General features: G+C 41.4%; 1 protein-coding gene across 4 annotated transcripts in view; it reads left to right on the top strand.

Annotated features, from left to right (window-relative positions):
• The window catches only part of NISCH (nischarin), a 184,933-nt gene that overhangs the window by 127,189 nt on the left and 37,203 nt on the right, over positions 1 to 20,541 (top strand). For all 4 annotated transcript variants that reach the window (XM_073592451.1, XM_073592452.1, XM_073592453.1 and 1 more), the window contains 3 exons: positions 3,590 to 3,743; positions 3,849 to 3,977; positions 7,451 to 7,612. In XM_073592451.1, coding sequence (XP_073448552.1) covers positions 3,590 to 3,743; positions 3,849 to 3,977; positions 7,451 to 7,612 — 445 coding nt within the window. The remainder of the gene's footprint in view (positions 1 to 3,589; positions 3,744 to 3,848; positions 3,978 to 7,450; positions 7,613 to 20,541) is intronic.

Raw genomic sequence — 20,541 nt, 5'->3', positions numbered from 1 at the left:
TCGCAGAACGGTCGTTCCTGAGTGGTTTTCCAGGGGGTCTTGTGTAGGGTCTACGTCTTGGTTGTCTGATACCGGTAAGCCAGGGGTATACCCTTCCCTCCTGGTAGTCCTGGTTGATCAATTTGAGTTTATCTCGCTTGGCTTGCTTTTGTCTTGGGGTATATGTTGCGATTTCACTATCGACTTTTTGCAATGTGTCGGGTTGTTCGTCCTTATCCTGGATTGATCCATTGTTTATTGGGACATGTGGCTGCATGGACAAAGCCACTGTGTCCCAGTATGACATCCATATGGGTGTGGGTGCAAATCCCTGAAATCACTCTGTGTGCATCTGGATGATATGCAGGGTGAGTTCAGGGACTCGGAACTGCATCCACTTGCATGTCCTATTGGGACACAGCAGTTGTGTCTGTGCAGCCACTTGTCCCAATAGACAGCAATAGGATGCCATCATGAGGATGCACGCAACACCTTTGCATCCCTGTGCCCTCAATACACGGCCCTGCACGGAATACGCATGCCATGGTCCCATTTGGAAGAGGCCTAATTCTGATTGGATAGATTAGTAAGTGCACTGGTACTCACATTCAGAGCATAAGATGTGATCATATTAATTGAGTTGTACTAGTTAACAGCAGTATTTGTACCATGCTTGTAAAGCTTAAAGGGGTTGTAAACCTTCAGAGTTTTTTACCTTAATGCATTCTATGCATTAAGGTGAAAAACCTTCTTAAATGCAGGAGCCCCCCTTATACTTACCTGAGCCCTGTAATTGCCAGGTCGGGAATGAGCACACCAGCTCCAGCCAGTGTCTTGTGTCCTGATTGGATAGATTGATAGCAGCACAGCCATTGGCTCACGCTGCTGTCAATAAAATCCAATGACGTGGGGGTCGGGCCGAGTCCTGCATTCTGTGTGAATACACGCAGAAGCAGGACTCGGGAGCGCGCAAACACGGGTACCCCCAAGGAGAGCGATTCTCTTATGTGGTTTCCCGAAGTGGGGAGGAGCTACTAGCGCCGTTGAGGGACCCCAGAAGAGGAGGATCGAGGCCACTCTGTGCAAAACAAACTGCACAGTGGAAGCAAGTAGAAAATGTTTGTTATTTAAAAAAAAAAACACGAGGGTTTAGTAACCCTTTAAAGGGTAACTCCACTTTCGTGGGGGAAAAAAAATAGCAAATAAAGAAAAAATAATATAGCGCATATAATTGCGACACTAATCATATTGTAATTGAATGTTGTAAAAAACTCCCTTTCCTTTTCAATCTGCAGCTCTGTAATTTTCTGAGAATGCATTGCAATATGGCTACCTGGAGTTGTTCTGTAAGCAGAATGTGTACTGACCACTCCCCAGAAACATCATTTCCTGCTTGTGTGATTGCCTCACCAATTTTCCCTAAGATACAGGTCAGATTTCAGGCATCCCCTGTAACAAAAATGTAATTTTTGGAAAGATATTTTCAATAGGAACCCGTCTACAGGGATGCAGGCCCAGCAGCTTTCCTCATTAGTGCCTTGCTGCTGCTACACCTAACAGTTAATTATGAAACCACCATTAGACCCACTCAGAACAGAGGCAGACACAAACACACATGGATTTCTTAAAGTGGAGTTCCACCCACTTTTACAACTCTTCAGCATCCCTCACTAAATTGTGCACTGTAAACAAATTGGATATTTTTAAAAAATTTTTCTCAGCACCTACTGTATATCTGCTGTATTCAATTTTTCACTTCCTCCTCCCTGGCCGCAGCCCATCGCATCATTTCCTGTTTGCAATGCCTTCTGGGAAGGGGTGGCAACTTCCTCTGAAACTGCCGTTGCTATGGAAACCTGACCTGAAACCTATTACACTGCTTGTGCTGCACTGAGCATGTGCGAGATCTGCAAGGATGAGATCCAGGAAGAAATACAGTCTGGCTTCAGATGCCCACGCTTAAGATGGCCACGGCCTGCTGTAATTTTATAAAATAACAAACTACTGCTATAAACTAACAAAACAGACCTTAGTTTACAGACTAACTTTACTAGAATACATTAAGCTTGTGTATTATAGGGGTATTTTTATTTAAAAAGTATCATTTCGGCCGGAACACCACTTTAAGAATAACAAAAGGTAGGAATCTGCAACAAAGTTTGTTATACTCCTTGCAATGTACATAGATCACCCAGAGGGGAATGTTTTTTTCTCAACAAAAGTGGAGTTACACTTTAACAACAGTTGGCAAAACAAGAGAACTTCCCTATGTTACATTGCAGCAATGCTGCCTTCAAGACAGCAGATAACTGATGAAAACTAAGGGCAGCCATAGACGGGTCGAATCTCGGCCAGTTCAGCAGGAACCAGCTGAGATGCGAGCTATGTATGGGCAGGCTAAATTTACCCAAGTTGATCGATCAACTTGGATGCAACCAGCCTTCCGGATTTTACATGCGACTATTGCTAGCAGCTGGCATAGCCACTAGCAATAATTACTGTCTTTTCCTGGCGGGGATGGCTTCCATCCACAAGTGATTCATGGACAGCCAGACACTTAGCATGTTCAGCAGGAGGTCAGCAGTGGTAGGCGCATTATTGCTTTCAGCGTCGGTTTTGGTTTAACCCCTTCGCGACGACTGTACGCAAATTTGCGTTTATGGCTTGAAGGGGTTAAACTGAAGTGATGCGTTTTTTTTTTAGAGCCAGCAGTCACAACATCACTTCTGGTTTACTTGGCTGCCAATGGCGCCGATTTAAAAAAAAATTACAGTATTCAGAATCGCAGATTTTGGCGATCTGAATACTTTTAAGTGCAAAGGAGGAATTTGGGGTCTTTAGACCCGCGGTCGCTCCATAAAGAGTACCTGTCACCACCTATTACTGTCACAAAGGATGTTTACATTCCTTGTGACAGCAATAAAAGTGATCAGAATTTTTTTTTTTAAAGGGACAATGTAAAAAAATTAAATCAGAAAAGCAAGGAAAAATGCATACATAAGTCGCGCCCGCAAATGTAAACGGTGTTCAAATCACACATGTGAGGAATCGCCGCAATCTTCAGAGTGAAAGCAATAATACTAGCAAAAGACCTCCTCTGTAACTCTAACCTGGTAACTCATTTTTTAAAGCGTCGCCTAAGGAGATTTTTAGGTACCGTAGTTTTAATTCATGAAAGTTTCTTTTTTCCCCAAAAATTGAATTTGAAGACTGCTGCACAAATACTGTGTGACATAAAATAGTGCAATGATCGCCATTTTATTCTCCAGGGTCTCTGCTAAAAATATATATATATATATATATATATATATATATATATATATATATATATATGTTTGGGGGTTCTAAGTAATTTTCTAGCAAAAAAATATGGATTTTAACTTGTAAGCAACAAGTGTCAGAAATGGGCTTAGGCATTAAAGGGTTAAAGAAAAGCAAACTTTCTATTTAGGATAGTGTTTACCTAATTTCCTAAGTAGCTCCCTTTTATTTGTTTTATCTGGAATTGCTCTTTTAGCATGTAGTAGCTGTACTAGTGAATGGCTTATTGCATCATTTATATTTTGTTTTAAACCAATTAATCAGCTTTTCTCTTTCACATGATTTACAGGATGAGAATGAAGAATTGCGGCACCTCATGTGGTCATCCCTTTCATTTTATCGGACACCAGACATGGAAATCACATCTTGTGTTTTGCTGTCAACAAAGGCAGTTTATTTTGTGCTGGATGACACAATAAAAAAGATAAATCAGATACCGCAGAGTAAGTGATTGTTCCTATTGCATCATTAATGTGAAAAACAAAAGGAGGTTTGTACCTTTTACGGTTTGTGGTAGAAATATAACTTTTCTTTTTCTTTCCCAATAGATTCCTGCAACCAAAACATAGTCGGCTTAGAGCACAGTTTATTCCATCATTGCTGCTGTATAGTGATAAAGTTCAGTGATTTGCAGTCTGTAAACATTGGGCTTTTCGATCAGTACTTTCGATTAACAGGTAAACACTGTTTCTTTTAATCTAACCTCAAAGATTCCAGGTTCTTTACACTACTGTATAGTTTGATGATCTTATTTATTGTTAGAATGAGCTTCAGTCATCAGGACGCTTGCAATAAAACAGCGTTTGTCAGGAAAGCAGCAGAGGCCTTTATGAAAGGGCCACTCTAAGGAACACAATATTTTTTAATTATATTATAAAGTATTTTGTAGTTAGGTCCTGGGTGTTGCAAAATATGAAGGTTCAACATCAGAACACAACCTGCAATATGTGTTTTTTCTTTTACATCGTAAAAGTGGAGTTCTTATTTTAAAGACTTGGTAGAGGATTGATACACCCCTATTACATATATAAAAAAAAAAAAAAAAAACAGAACGTTTGTTCTGTGTAAAATTGATTTAATAATTTTCTCTTTTATATTGCTTTTTAGGGTGATTTTGTGTATATTGTTGTAAACCCTCAAGGTTTTTCACCTTAATACATTCTATGCATTAAGGTGAAAAACCTTCTGCGCTGCAACTGCCCCCCAGAGCTCCCCTTTTCTTACGTGAACCTGATCGTACCAGCGACTAGCACGAGCCCAGCAGCTCCAGCCGCTGTCTCAGGTCCTCATTGGATACATTAATAGCGCAGTAGGAGCCATTGGCTCCCACTGCTGTCAATCAAATCCATTGACACAGGAGCCGGGGGCAGGGCCGAGTCCTGCTGTCTGTGTCAATGGATGCAGCAGCAGGACTCGGGAGCGCGTCAGCATGGGGGCCCTTCCATGGACAGCGTGTCTCCGTGGGGGGCACCCAATGGAAAAGGAGCCAGGACCGCCGCCGGGGCACCCCAGAAAAGAAGGATCGGGCCCCTCTGTGCAAAACCCTTGCACAAAGCAGGTAAGTATGACATGTTTGTTATTATCCAAAAAATAAATAAATAACTTTTACAACTACTTAACTATTAGTCTCATTTTCTGGTTCTAGATACATATCTTTTATTTAGGTATTGGGAATGTAAATATATTTACAACTTTTTTTTTTTAACAGAAAATATTTTATTAAACAAATCAGCATTACAGTACAAGAACTTAGTACAGTCATTATGGTGAGAATAATTACAGTGGGATTTACCCTAAAACAATAACTACTGTTTATCAGTTGTTCCAAATGTGCACTCAACAGAATTTTCACCTAACCATAGTTCTCATGGCTTGTGTCTTCTTAAAAAAAAAAAAAAAATTCTTGGATAATATGTAGTAAATAACCCAGTATTCAATCAATCCTGACAGGGGCGTCTGGGGGGGGAGCGGGGGGATATTTACAACTTTAGTGGTTGTCGGTCAATATTATTTTTTGTTTTGTTTTTAACGTTTACATGTTTTAAAATAGTTTTTCTATAATTGCGATGTGTGTATGTATATGTATATATGTGTGTGTGTATGTATGTATATATATATATATATATATATATATATATATATATATATATATATATATATATATATACATATATATGTGTGTGTATATATAATGTGTTTTTATAATGTTTTTTTTTTTTTTACGTGCATTATTTTTGCTTTATAAATAGACATTCATTAACCACTTCAGCCCCCGGAAGGTCTTACCCCCTTAATGACCAGGCCATTTTTTGTGATACGGCACTGTGTTACTTTAACTGACAATTGCGCAGTTATGCAACGCTGTACCCATATAAAATTGATGCCCTTTTTTTTTCCCACAAATAGAACTTTTTTATGGTGGTATTTGATCACCTCTGCGGTTTTTATTTGAAAAAAATAACAGTATTTTTTACGTTCTGCTATAAAATGCCAATTAAAAAAAAAAAAAGATTTCTTCATCAATTTAGGCCAATATGTATTCTGCTACATATTTGTGGTAAAAAAAAGATCCCAGTAAGAGTATATTGATTGGTTTGTGCAAAAGTTACAGCGTCTACAAATGATGGGATATTTTTATGGCATTTTTATTTATTTTATTACTAGTAATGGTGGCAAGCTGTGATTTTTAGCAGGGCTGCCACATTGTGGCGGACAAATCGGACACCTAACTGACACTTTTTACAGTGATCAGTGCTAAAAATATGCACTGTTACTGTACTAATGACACTGGCAGGGAAGGGGTTAACATCAGGGGCGATCAAAGGGTTAAGTGTGTCCCTAGGAGGTGCGTGCTAACTGTGTGGGGATAGACTGACTGGGTGAACACAGAGATCTGTGTTCCTGCTCAGCAGGAACAGAAGATCTGTGTCCTCTCCTTTCAGAACGGCAATCTGCCTTGTTTACGTAAGCAGATCACTGTTCTGCCTCTCCGGGGAACGATCGCGGGCGGCCGGCGGACCTGCTGATTGGTTCCCCTTCTGTCCAGTGAGCGCGCGCACAGTATCTTTTGCACAAAATGACAAAAAGGTACATGATTTCACACAATAGAGCCACCCTGCCACAGTATATATGCAGTGGGCGATCCTTAAGTGGACTCTTCGAGCATTGGGTTGGCTAAAGAGGCAGCACAGCACAACTGCTTGTCTGCTTGCTTTGTGGCAGGATTTGCCTGATGGAAACTGGGATGCACCCTCCAATAAAGGATAAATCGGTGGGATAAGTCATTAAAGTGTAAGTTTATCTTACTAGAAAAAAAATGAAGAGGTGAACTAACATCGTACACTGTCTCTCCTGCCACCTCCCCCTCTAGTCCTGTACTTTTCTTCCTGAGCAATGAGCTGTCAGTGCCCACGCAGCTGGCCAGTATAGCAGTCAAAGGATTTGAAATCCCCACTCCCTCTCCCTCATCACCCATGGAGGTAAGTACAGTGGAGACCAAGTGGTAGGGAGGGTGTATGGTGTTCACTGTATCATTATTTCTGGAAAGATGAAATAACCCCTCAGGGCCCTTTCACACAGACGTGTCCGTGTACGGGCTCCGCTTTGCTCAGCGGGGGATCGCTCCGTGCACTGTGCAGGGACCGACCTGTCAGAGCGCTGCTCTCCTCTATGGGGGATCGGATGAAGATGGACCGTAGAGTCAGTTTTCATCCGATCTGCAGACGGATGGAAAAGTAGGGTTTTCCTCCATCACACTTTAGCAGATCGGAACGGGTCGGATGTCAGCGGACATGTCACCGCTGACATCCGTCCCTCCATAGACCTGTATGGAGCGTCCGTTCAGGTCCGCCTAAAAAACTGACAGGCGGACCTGAATGCTCTGCCCGTGTGAAAGGGCCCTTAAGCTGTGTGCTTACTGTATCAAATGATGCAAACGGGCAGCTCCACCTCCTGGCTCAAAAGCAGAAATTTATGAATTTTCTATGCTTTGACTAACAAATATTGTAATAGTTTTAATCCAGATCATAATAAATTATGATCATACCGCTATGCATTCACTTTAATGCTATGATGTAGATTTCTCCTAGTTTTCGTTCACGGCCTTGCTACATTCTAATCTTGATTTAATTTTCTTTTATTTGATTTACAGGTCCTTCTCCAAACCATGTTGTAACATGTTTGACCAGAGACAGCTATACTACCCATGCATTCATACAACAGCTTATGTCTGTATTATCCTTGCTGGCACGAACACCATCCCCAGAGCCTGTAGAAAAAGACTTCTACTCAGAGTTTGGGAATAAGAGGACAGGTAAAACACTCATAAAACTTGTATTTTGGATAAAAAGGTCTGTCAAAGACTTTTCTTCCTTCTTTTTTGTTTTAAATTACAAATATCTTTGTCAGCGGGCTTCAATGGGCAAATGGAGCATGCCTTTTACATCAGTTTGAGATGCTTTTGTGATCATTCAGAATTTATTGAAGGTGCAGTTGACCTGCTTCAGCTGCTTTTAAATTCTCATAGGATTTGTATAGGGTTAGAAGCAGTTCTGAAGTGAGCCAAAAGCATGTCAACACCGGCTCTTGCCACATCCAATATAGTATACTCAATGTGCTTACCTTTCCTGTTTCTTGTAACACAGAACACAGATAATAAATAGTACAGTGTAAAATGAACCTGTGCTTTGCCTGTGAGGATAATATTTTCAGACACAGCAGCAGCTTATACTTGCCTTTTCTGGTGCTTTGTTCAATCGTGAAAGCAAAGGAAAGACCTGTATGCTTCAAGGAGTGGAGGACCCTCTCTGCCCCCACAATTAGTGTTTAGTGGACAAGTGCCTAGCTCCAGTGTGGCAAGTGGCAAGAAGTTGAGTGAGTCACATTTTTCCTAAAAGTAGTAGGCTTTTTTTTTTGTTTTTTGTTTTTTTCTTCTGGTGTCCAAAGTGGCAGAAGAGTGCAGGGGAGGTATGTGGAAACTGCTGCAGAATGAAATAAATCTGTTGCATTACTCCACATGGACAAAGCACAGGTAATCTTTAGGTAGCTTGCTTGTATTTGTTTTATGATAATAACATGATTCCTGTAGATATATAAAGATAAGGTTGCGAAAGGGATAGTGAATGTGCTGCAACCGAAGAAGGCAAAAAAAATTCCTGTTATGACTATACTAAAGATTATACAAAGTATAATACAGAATATTTATGCCAGCACTGATTTAATAGGAAATATAATATTTTTGTGCCAGGTGTCTTTTTAATAGTTGAATATACCAGGGTTTCTAAACTCTTCAGCTCAAGTATCCTCAGAAAGATTGTTTTCTGGATTTTCTGTTGAGTGATCCATTTCTTTGCACTTTTCAGTGTAGGCAGGAAGTAGAAGGGCGGCCATTTTTTTATGTTTTAAATCCCATGTAGTTAAGCAAGGCTTTTAGAGACACAAGAGCAGCCTATGGCTAGATAATGAAGAATGAGTACTTCCTATGGGAGAGTTGTATGACCAGACAGGACATAATTATATACTACATTTGTGCATAATTTTCATAAAGGTATACTTACTGTTTAATCCAGTGGGGCTTGTACAACTGTTTGTCGATACACCCCTGTACAGGTATCAGTGCACTTTAAGAAGTTGTGTATCCAGAATAGCGTGCACTTGATCTCCTTCCAGTGAATATTCAGGGTTGATTTCCTTCAGGATTGACTGGTTTGATTATCTTGCCATACTAGGGACTTTCAAGAGTCTTCTCCAACATCATAGTTGAAAAGCTTCCATTCTTCGGCGTTCAGCCTTCCTTATGGTCCAACTTTCACAGCCATAAGTTACTACTGGGAATACCATAGCTTTAACTAGATGGCACTTTGTCGGTAGGGTAATGTCTCTGCTTTTTATAATATTGTCTAGATTTGCAATTACTTTCCTCCCAAGAAGCAAGCGTCTTATTTTCATGGCTACAGTCACCGTCTGCCATGATCTTGGAGGCTAGGAAGATAAAATCGGTCACTGTTTCCATTTCTTCTCCTTCTATTTGCTAAGGAGTGATGGGAACGGTTGCCATTATCTTATTTTTCTTAATGTTCAATTTCAAGCCAGCTTTTGCGCTCTCCTCTTTCACCTTCATTAAGAGACTCTTTAGTTCTTCTTCACTTTCTGCCATTAGTGTAGTATCGTCTGAATATCTCAGGTTGTTGATATTTCTCCCTGCGATCTTAATTCCGGCTTGTGATTCGTCGATACTGGCATTTCGCATGATGTACTCTGCATATAAGTTAAATAAATAGGGTAACAATATACATCCTTACCGCACTCCTTTCTCAGTTTTGAACCAGTCAGTTGTTCTGTGTCATATTCTAACTGTTGCTTCTTGCCTTGCATACAGGTTTTTCGGAAGACAGATGAGGTGGTCTGGTATTCCTATTTTAGGATTTGCCACATCTTATTGTGAGCCACACAATCAAAGGCTTTACTGTAGTCAATAAAGCAGAAGTAGATATTCTTCTGGAACTCCCTTGCTTTCTCCATGATCCAGCGAATGTTGGCAATTTGATCTCTAGTTCCTCTGCCTCTTTGAAATCCAGCTTGCACTTGTGGTAGCTCTCGGTTCACATGCTGCTGAAGCCTAGCTTGAAGAATTTTCAGCATAACCTTGCTAGTGTGTGAGAGGAGTGCGATCGTACGGTTGTTTGAACATTCTTTGGCGCTGCCCTTCTTCGGTATCTGAATGTAAACCGACCTCTTCCTGTCCTGTGGCCATTGTTGAGTTTTCCAAATTTGTTGGCATGTGGAATGCAGCACTTTAACAGCATCATCTTTTAGGATTTTAAACAGCTCAGCTGGGATACCTTCCACTGGGATCACTTCCACTAGCTTTGTTGTTAGCAATGCTTTCTAAGGCTCACTTGACTTCACTCTCCAGACTATCTGGTTCAAGGGTAGTAATTGCATCATCGTGGTTATATGGGACATTCAGATCTTTCTTGTATCGTTCTTCTGTGTATTGATGCTATCTCTTCTTTATCTCTTCTGCTACTGTCAATTTCTTGCCATTTTTGTCTATTGTGCCCATCTTTTCAAGAAAATTGGAGATATCAAGGGAAAGTTTTGTGCAAGGCTCTCTAGTCTTTCCCATTCTGTTGTTTTCCTCTAATTTGTTGCATTGATTGTTTAAGAAGGTATTTTTGTCTCTTCTTGCTATCCTCTGGAAGTCTGCATTCCATTGGGTATATTTTCCCTTTTCTCCATTGCCTTTTGTCTTCCTTCTTTGTTCAGCTATTTGTATGGCCTCATCAGCCAGCCACTTTGCTTTCTTGCATCTCTTCATCTTTGGGATGGTTTTCATTGCTGTGTCTTGTAGGATCTCACACACTTCCATAGTTACTCAGGCACTTTGTCTATCAGATCTAATCCCTTAAATCTGGTTGTCATCTCCACTGGGTATTCACAAGGGATCCGAGTTAGATTATATCGAAAATGTCTAGTGGTGGTTCCCACTTTCTTCAATTTAAGCCAGAATTTTGGCATAAGAAGCTCATGGTCTGAGCCAGTCAGCTCCAGGTCTTGTTTTGACTGATTGTATAGAGCTTCTCCATTTTTGACTGCAGAGAACATAATCTAATTTCTATATTGACCATCCGGTGAGGTCCATGTGTAGAGTTGCCTCTTTGGTTGTTGGAAAAGAGTGTTTGTTATTACCAGTGTGTTTTCTTGACAAGACTCTGTTAGCCTTTTGTCCTGCTTCATTTTGTACTCCAAGGCCATAGTTGCCTGTTATTCAAGATATGCTTTGACTTCCTACTTTAGCATTCCAGTCTCCCATTATGAGAAGGATATCTTTCTTGTTCATGAATCACGGGACACAGAGACTTTGATAATTGCTTAGTGGGTTAGATAGTCACCATCAGGTGACTGGACACTGGCAACCCTAATTACAAGGTGAACTCCTCCCCTATATAACCCCTCCCATATGGAGAGTACCTCAGTTTTTTCGCCAGTGTCTAAGGTGGTTGGTCACGTTAAAGATGTGCTAAGAATAAAGCTCTGCTTGATGGACTCTGCGGGGGCCTAGGAGCTATACAACCGGATCCATACCTCGGGCTAATAAATACGCCTAAGATGGATGGTACCCGGGCCTCGTGAAAGAAAAAACAAGGTTTTGCCAGTAATGTCTCTCTTTGAGGACTGGGCTCTGGGATCCAGCGCTTTGGTGCACAAAATTAAGTTGCACAAAAAGTTTTTCTTGCAGAGTCTTCTACAGGTCCCGGGAAGAGGATCCTGTGAGTAGGAACCCAGAACCCTGAAGGTTGGCACAACGCTACCCGCTGTGATGGGTGAAGGTTGGATCTGTCTGTTCTCAGCAGTTCCTGCGGCGGGGATAAGGTAAGTGAAGACAATCCTAAAGTATACACGTGGATTATCTTCTTTTGAGTAGTTTGCATGTCTTACCTGGTTTCCACCACTAGAGGGAGTAAGACATACCTGGTGTATACTTACATGCCATCCAGGATACACGCTCCCTAATTTAGACGTTCCCTTTCCCCAGCCCCAGGCAGTGGCGACAGCCTCCCCAGTCCAATACTAGGGGAAAGGTCCAAGGCCAAGCCCAAGGGTAAAAGAAGTCTTGGGGTCCAAGATCTGTTAAACAGAACCCCAAAGCCTCCCCATGAAGAGGCACCCCTGCTCGGCCGAGTGGGGGGAAGGCTGCTGCAGTTTGCAGGCGCCTGCCGGGAAGAGATTCAGGACAAATGGGTAGCCTCCACGGTGTCTCTGGGCTACAAGCTGGAGTTCCGGGAGCTTCTGCCATCTCGTTTCCTAAGGTGAAGAGTCTCCAAAGATCCAGAAAAAGGAGACCCTTTTTTCTGGCCTTAGAACGTCTACTATCCCAAGGGGTAATTATAGAAATGACCCCAGAAGAGTAAGTCTTAGGGTTCTACTCAAACCGCTTTACAGTTCCAATACTGAACGGGGATGTCAGACCTATTCTAGATCTAAAAGACCTGAATCAGTTTTTAGACATTCGTTCTTTCCGCATGGTGTCAATCCGCTCAGTAGTTTCCACCCTTCAGGGGGGAGAATTTTTGGCATCAATAGACATCAAGGATGTGTATTTACATGTGCCAATATTTCCCGCTCACCAAAGATTTCTAAGGTTTCCGGTGGATCAGCGCCACTTCCAATTCATGGCCCTACCTTTCGGTCTTGCTAGCAGGTGGATTTCCTAAGCCGCCAGCAGCTGTGCCCAGGAGAATGTTCTCTACACCCCAACATATTTCAGGCCATATGTCGAAAATGGGGTACCCCGGATGTAGACCTGTTGGCTTCCAGGTTCAACAAGAAACTGGACAACTTTTGTGTCAAGAACAAAGGATCCGCTAGCACAAGGGTCAGATGCCTTAATGATTCCATGGGATCAGTACTCTCTGATCTATGCGTTCCCTTCAGTTCCGCTTCTCCCGTGTTTCCTTCGGAGAGTCAAAAGAGAAGGAAAGCCGCTAATTCTATTGGCTCCGGCTTGGCCCAGGTAACCTCCTTGGTATGCGGAGATCGTAAAGATGGCAGAAGGAAGACTTTGGGTTCTTCCGCTGTGCCCAGATCTACTCTCACAGGGTCCAATATTCCACCCTGCCTTACGAAGTCTGCATTTGACGGTTTGGCGGTTGAGGCTGGGGAGCGGTTCTGGAAGAAGCTTCCACCCAGGGAAGATGGTCCAAAGGCTCTTGCCCATCAACATTCTGGAGAGTCGGGCAATTCATCTAGCCCTCAGGGTCTGGACTTGCAGGTTGCAGGGTTGTCCTGTCCGGATACAGTCCGACAACGCTACGGCTGTGGCCTATATCAATCACCAAGGGGGCACCAGGAGTCTGGATGCCCAAAAAAGAGGTGAATCACATTTTTTCGTGGGCAGAGAAGCATATTCCTTGCCTGTCTGTGGTCTTTATTCCAGGGGTAGAAAATTTGCAGGTGGATTTCCTAAGCCGCCAGCAGCTGTGCCCAGGAGAATGTTCTCTACACCCCAACATATTTCAGGCCATATGTCAAAAATGGGGTACCCCGAATGTAGACCTGTTGGCTCCCAGGTTCAACAAGAAACTGGACAACTTTTGTGTCAAGAACAAGGGATCCGCTAGCACAAGGGTCAGATGCCTTAATGATTCCATGGGATCAGTACTCTCTGATCTATGCGTTCCCTCCATTTCCGCTTCTCCCGTGTTTCCTTCGGAGAGTCAAAAGGGAAGGAAAGCCGGTAATTCTGTTGGCTCCGGCTTGGCCCAGGCGACCTCCTTGGTATGCAGAGATCGTAAAGATGGCAGAAGGAAGACCTTGGGTTCTTCCGCTGCTCCCAGATCTACTCTCACAGGGTCCAATATTCCATCCTGCCTTACAAAGTCTGCATTTGACGGTTTGGAGGTTGAGACCCACATTCTGAAGGGCCAGTCCTGTCCACCCTAGTTAATGCTAGGAAGCTGGCTTCCAGGCTCATCTACTACAGAATCTGGAAGGCATAGGTTTCCTGGTGTGAATCCAGGGGGTGGCATCCTAGAAAGTATGCCATTAGCACGATTCTTGCCTTTCTTCAATTAGGCGTATAAATGAAGCTGGCCTTGAGCATTATCAAGGACCAGATCTCGGCCTTGTCGGTATTTTTTCAAAAACAGCTTGCCTCTCATTCCCTGATCCGGGCCTTTGTTCAGGGAGCACTATGCTTGAATGCGCTGGTTAAATCTCCTGTGTGCCCATGGGATTTGAATTTGATTTTGTCTGTTTTACAGGAACAACCTTTTGAACCATTGCACCATGCTTCTTTAGTTCTTTTGACAAAGAAGTTGGTTTTTCTGGTAGCCATATCCTCGGCTAGAAGGGTATCAGAGTTAGCAGCTCTTTCTTGTAAAGAGCCATATTTGATTATTCACAAAGACAGGGTGGTGTTGCATCCTCACCCGACTTTCCTGCCTAAAGTGGCTTCAGGATTCCATCTGAATCAAGATGTAGTCCTACCGTCCTTTCTTCCAGGTCCGCAGTCCACAGAGGAGAAGTTGTTACACTCTTTAGATGTTGTAAGAGCAGTCGGAATCTATCTGCAGGCAACGGCTCAGATACGAAAGACTGATTGTCTATTAATTCTGCCAGAAGGCCTAAAAAAGGGCCAGGCAGCATCAAAATCCACTATCTCTAGATGGATTCGACAGGTTATTGTTCAGAATTATGGTGTAAAGAAAAAGATTCCTCCATTTCAGGTTAAAGCGAACTCAACTAGAGCAGTTAGTGCTTTATGGGCAGTGCATCACCAGGCCTCCATGTCTCCGATCTGCAAGGCTGCAAATGTCTATACATTCACTAGATTCTATCAGGTGGATGTAAGAGGGCATGAGGATGTCGCTTTTGGGCGCAGTGTGCTGCAGGCAGCAGTATAGATCCTCTTGTTCGTTGACGGTCTATGTTTTTTCTGATCTGTGTCTCCCTCCCCTCAATTTGGGCATTGCTATGGAATATCCCACTAAGTAATTATCAAAGTCTCTGTGTCCCGTGATATATGAACAAGAAAATAGGATTTTTTAAATACAGCTTATCTGTAAAATCCTTTTCTTGGGAATACATCACGGGACACAGAGCTCCTGCCCCTCTTCGGGATTATACGTTGGGATACTTATTGCTTTGCTAGAAAACTGAGGTACTCTCCATATGGGAGGGGTTATATAGGGGAGGAACCCTCTTTGTAATTAGGGTTGCCAGTGTCCAATCACCTGATGATGACTATCTAACCCACAAGTAATTTATCAAAGTTTCTGTGTCCCGTGATGTGTTCCTTATGAAAAGGATTATGTAGTTAAGCTGTATTTAAAAGATCCTATTTTTTTTTTTTGGAGTTAGTTCTAAAAGGTATTGTGGATCTTCATAAAAGTGGTCAACGTTGGCTTCTTCAGCAACAAAGGTTGATGCATAAACTTGGATTATTGTGATGTTGAGTGGTTTGCCTTGGCTACGAACTGAAATCGTCCTGTCATTTTTGGGATTGTACAGTACCACTTTCCTTACTCTTTTGTTGAGTATGAGGGCTACAACATTTCTTCTGAGATATTCTTGTCCACAGTAGTAGATATAGTAGGCATCTGAGTTGAATTCACCCATTCCAGTCTGTTTTAGTTCACAAATTCCCAAGATATCGATGTTCAGTCTTGCCATCTCCTGTTTGACCACATCCAGCTTACCCTGATTCATTGATTTTACATTCCAGGTTCCTATGCAGTATTCTGCTTTACAGCATCACACTTTTTTTTTCACTCCTACCATCCACAGCTGAGAGTCCTTGCGGCTTTCATTAGTTCTGGAGCTACTTAAATTTGCCCTCTGCTCTTCCCCAATAGCACATTGGACACCGTCCGGTCTGGGGGACTCCTCTTCCGGTGCCATATCTGTTAGTCTTTTTTTTCTGTTCATGTGGTTTTCTTGGCAAGAATACTGGAGTGGGTTGCCATTTCCTTCTCCAGTGGATCACGTCTTCTCAGAATTCTCTGCTGTGACCTGTCCGTCTTGGCTGGGCTTATATGACATAGCTCATAGCTTCACTGAATTACACAAGCCCCTTTGCCACAGCAAGGCAGTGATCCATAAAGGGCATTGAACTGCATACATACGTGCTTATTTGCATTGAACTACATACAGTGGATATAAAAAGTCTACGCACCACTGTTAAAATGTCAGGTTTCTGTGGTGTAAAAAAATAAGACAAAGATAAATCATTTCAAATTTTTTTCCAATTTTCTAATGTGACTTATAACAACAAACTGAAATCTTTTAGGTGGAGGGAAGAAAAAAATTAAATAATATGGTTACATAAGTGTAGGGCTGCAACTAACGATTATTTTCCTAATCGATTAGTTGGCCGATTTATTGTTTCGATTAATCGGTTAATAACCTTAAAAAAAAAAAAAAAAATGTGGTGTATAATTTAGTTAATATGTAAAGTTTTAAAAAAAGGCAATTTATTCTTAAATATCTCTATGCAGTGGTAAATAAAAATAGCCGACTATATGGTTAGGGAGCAAAATATCTAATCCACTCTGAGAATAACAGACAGAAGAGATATACTGTATATACTATAAGAGGAGATATACTGTATATACTATTAGAGGAGAGATAAGAACTTTCGATCGATTTTTTAATCGTTAGTGGGGTCAAATCGACATTCATTTTCAACCACAGTAATGGGAACATTTGCAAATAATAAAAAACTTCTTGGTGAAAGGAATTATCAGACAGTGTATGTGGTTTTCGTTCAGAAATTACAATTATTTTAAAAACAGAATGTTAAAAACAAGTGAAAATTTCAAACATTCTTTCATTCATCGAATGTACAAAGATTTTTCGTCTGAATATTCTCATCTGAAAATTGATCGGTGTGGCCAGCATAAGGCTCGGTGCACACCTATGCAGTTTGCTTTTGATCTGTTTCTGCAGTGCTCTTTGCTGTGCGTTTTGATTTTTGCGCACGTGATTTTGCAGCGATTTGCGTTTTTGCATTTTTTTTTGGCCAATTTGTTGTTGGGTAGATTAGAAAACACAAATTGCTGCAAAAACGCATTACATGCTTTTCTGTAGCTTCTCCATTGAAGTATGTTAAACCAAAAAAGCACTGTTTTGCGTTAAAAAAAGTCACTGACGCTTTCCAAATACGCAGCGGCTGAAAAAGCATAGATGTGAACGTGTCCCATAGGAAACCATGTAAATGAACTGTAGTCCTTTTCTGCAAAAAACACATAGATGTGAACCAGGTGTAAGACGTTTAGTAACATAATGGGGTTAAAAAAACGAATATTAGCCCTTTATAGTACAAAAAAAAGCAAATAATCACTACTGTAAGGGGTTCATTTTTTTTACTGTAGAACTGTGGAAGAAATAGTTACAGTAGCGATTATTTGCCCTTTTTGTACTATAAAGGGCTCATTTTAGGTTTTTTTTAACCACACTATGTTACTGGCCGATTAAACGATTATGAAAATAGTAATCGATTAATTTCATAATCGATTAGTTGTCGATTAATCGATTAGTTGTTTCAGCCCTACATAAGTGTGCACACCCTTGTATTACAGCACCCAGTCTTTTGGGGAATGAGTCTATCAGCATGGCACATCTTGACTTTGCAATATTTGCCCACTCTTCTTTGCAAAAACACTCTAATTCTGTCAGATTGCGAGGGCATCTCCTGTGCACCACCCTCTTCAGATCACCCCACAGATTTTCAGTCGGATTCAGGTCTGGGCTCTGGCTAGTCCATTCCAAAACTACTCGTGAAGCCATTGCTTTGTTGATTTGGATGTATGCTTTGGGTCGTTGTCATGCTGAAAGGTGAAGTTCCTCTTCATGTTCGGTTTTCTAGCAGAAGCCTGAAGGTTTTGTGCCAATATTGACTGGTATTTGGAACTGTTCATATTCCTTCTACCTTGACTAAGGCCCCTGTTCCAGCTGAAGAAAAACAGCCCCAAAGCATTAAGCTGCCACCACCATGCTTCACTGTGAGTATGGTGTTCTTTTGGTGATGTGCAGTGTTGTTTTTGCGCCAAACATATCTTTTGGAATTATGGCCAAAAAGTTCAACCTTGATTTCATTAGACCATAACACATTTTCCCACATGCTTTTGGGAGTCTTCAAATGTATTTTTGCAAAATTTAGCCAGGCTTGGATTTTTTTGTTCGTAAGAAAAAAGCTTCCGCCTTGCCTCTTTTCCCCATAGCCCATACATATGAAGAATACGGGAGATTGTTGTCACATGTACCACACAGCCAGTATTTGCCAGATATTCCTGCAGATCCTTTAATGTTGCTGTAGGCCTCTTGGCACCCCCCCCCCACCACCACCAGTTTTATTCTTGTCTTTTCATCAATTTTGGAGGGACGTCCAGTTCTTGGTAATGTCACTTTTGTGCCATATTTTCTCCACTTGATGATGATTATCTACACGGTGATCCATGGTATATCTAATGCCTTGGAAATTCTTTTGTATCCTTCTCCCGACTGATACCTTTTAACAATGAGATCCCTCTAATGCTTTGGGAGCTCTCTACAAACCATGGCTTTTTCTGTAGGATGCGACTAAGAAATTGTCAGAAAAGACCTACTAGAACAGCTTAACTTTTTTGCGGGTTTTATTTGGAGGCACTTTAAATGATCGCAGGTGTGTACTGACTCCTATTTAACATAAGTTTGAATGTGCTTGCTTAATTCTGAACACAGCTACATCCTCAGTTATAAGAGGGTGTACACAATTATGCAACCACAATATTTTAGTTTTTCTCTTGTACTCCTACCGCCCCTCCCCCTTAAAGATTTTTAGTTTGTTTTTTTTAATTGAGTTGTACAGTTTATAAGTCACATTAAAGGTGGAAACATTTCTGAAATGATTCATCTTTGTCTCATTTTTTTACATCACAGAAACCTGAAATTTTAACAGGGGTGTGTAGACATTTTATATCTACTGTACATACATGCTTAGTTGCATTGAACTGCTTACATACATGCGTATTTGTATTGAACTACATACTTGTTTGCATTGAAATGCATATTTTATATGCATATTTGCATTGAACTGCATACATACATGCTTATTTGCATTGAACTGCAATCATGTGTGCGTGTTTGCATTGAACTGCATACATACATGCGTGTTTGCATTGGAACTATATATATACATACATACTTATTTGCATGAATGTGGGAGGTGGTAACACTGGTAAGCCCAGTAGTGCTTGGTACAGCGGCATTTGAGAAACTCCATTAGTCCTTTTACTCGGAAGGTGGCTTCTTTGGTTACTATCACTTTGCCATGAAGAGTGTCAGAGCTGATGGCTCTTTCATGTAAGGAGCCGTTCTTGGTCTTGCATCATGATAAAGCGATGTTGCGTCCTCATCCATCTTTCTTGGCTAGAGTGGTTTCTAGTTTTCACTTGAGTCTGGACAGTGTCTTGCCTTTCTTTTTTCCTAGCCCACAGTCAGCAGGGGAAATTCACTACATACTCTGTATGTAGTTTGGGCGATTAGGATTTACTTGAGTTATCGGCACAGATCAGGAATCCTGGTTGGTGCTGCCAGAAGAGCCCAGAAAGGGCAGGCCGTGTCCAGGTTAACTTTTTTTATTTACAAGTCTTTGTAAATCAGCACAACTACTGTATGTCAATATGTCCCAAATGAGTAAAGTGACTGATTCTCTTAAAGCAGGGATATGCAATTAACGTACCTCCAGCTGTTGCAGAACTACAAGTCCCATGGGGCATAGCAAGACTCTGACAGCCACAAGCATGACACCCAGAGGCAGAGGCATGATGGGACATGTAGTTTTGCAACATCTGGAGGTCCGCTAATTGCATATCCCTGTCTTAAATTATACCTTCATCCAAGGTCTACATAATTCACTTGAAATGGATTCCAGAGATTGTCTCATACAGACTGAGAGAATTGATTTCTTGAAGTGTGAGCTGTGAATACTTCCTCCCTCAAACTTCAAATGTAACTTTCTATGACAGGCTTGAATATTATAATACAGCTTCTTCTGACACTTTAGAGCATGTTTATAAAGCGGTGAGTGTGACTTTCACCAAACATTTACTGGTGGAGAATCAGTCGCTGTCATCCAAAGCACATGCACCAGGATGAATGACCTGTAGTAAATGTTTGGTAATAGTCATCTTTGCTGCCTTATAAATATACCACTTTGATACATGATAATCTACAAGGAGCCTACAGTAGGTGTATCTGAAAAATACCTGTCCTTAATTACAAATGGGTAGAAAAAAAGGTTCAAAAGGTTTCCAGCTATGTCTGGATGAAAAACTGAAACCCTGTGGAGGTAGGCTGTGTTCCCTATATGCAGGCTCAATACTTGTACGGCTGGAGTGTGCCTTTAACTAATTCATCCTTGCATCCCCTCCCCTTCCTTGTTTCCAGCATTTCATAAATCTTAAGCATCTACCCGCCTGATAATTAGAACTTCTTTCAAACATTTTCTATGAGTTATGATATGATTTTTCTTCAGGAAAGCAGTGTTCAATGACCAGTGACGGTTTAGCTGTGCTGTGGACGTATGTAACACAGGAAGTAATGTCAGGGAAATAGTGACTTGGAACAACAGGAATGCAGAGGAATGTGACTAACTCTACACTTTCAAAATAAACCTCCTGCCTGTAACAATGAAAGTAGTCTCCCAAATGTTTTTAGTAAAAAAAAAAAAAAACCAATGAAATCCGTGAAAAATATTTG

Source organism: Aquarana catesbeiana, linkage group LG07 (assembly GCF_042186555.1).
Source record: "Aquarana catesbeiana isolate 2022-GZ linkage group LG07, ASM4218655v1, whole genome shotgun sequence".
In the NCBI taxonomy this organism is placed as follows: Eukaryota; Metazoa; Chordata; class Amphibia; order Anura; family Ranidae; genus Aquarana; species Aquarana catesbeiana.
This window is presented reverse-complemented; position numbering and strand designations above follow the sequence as displayed.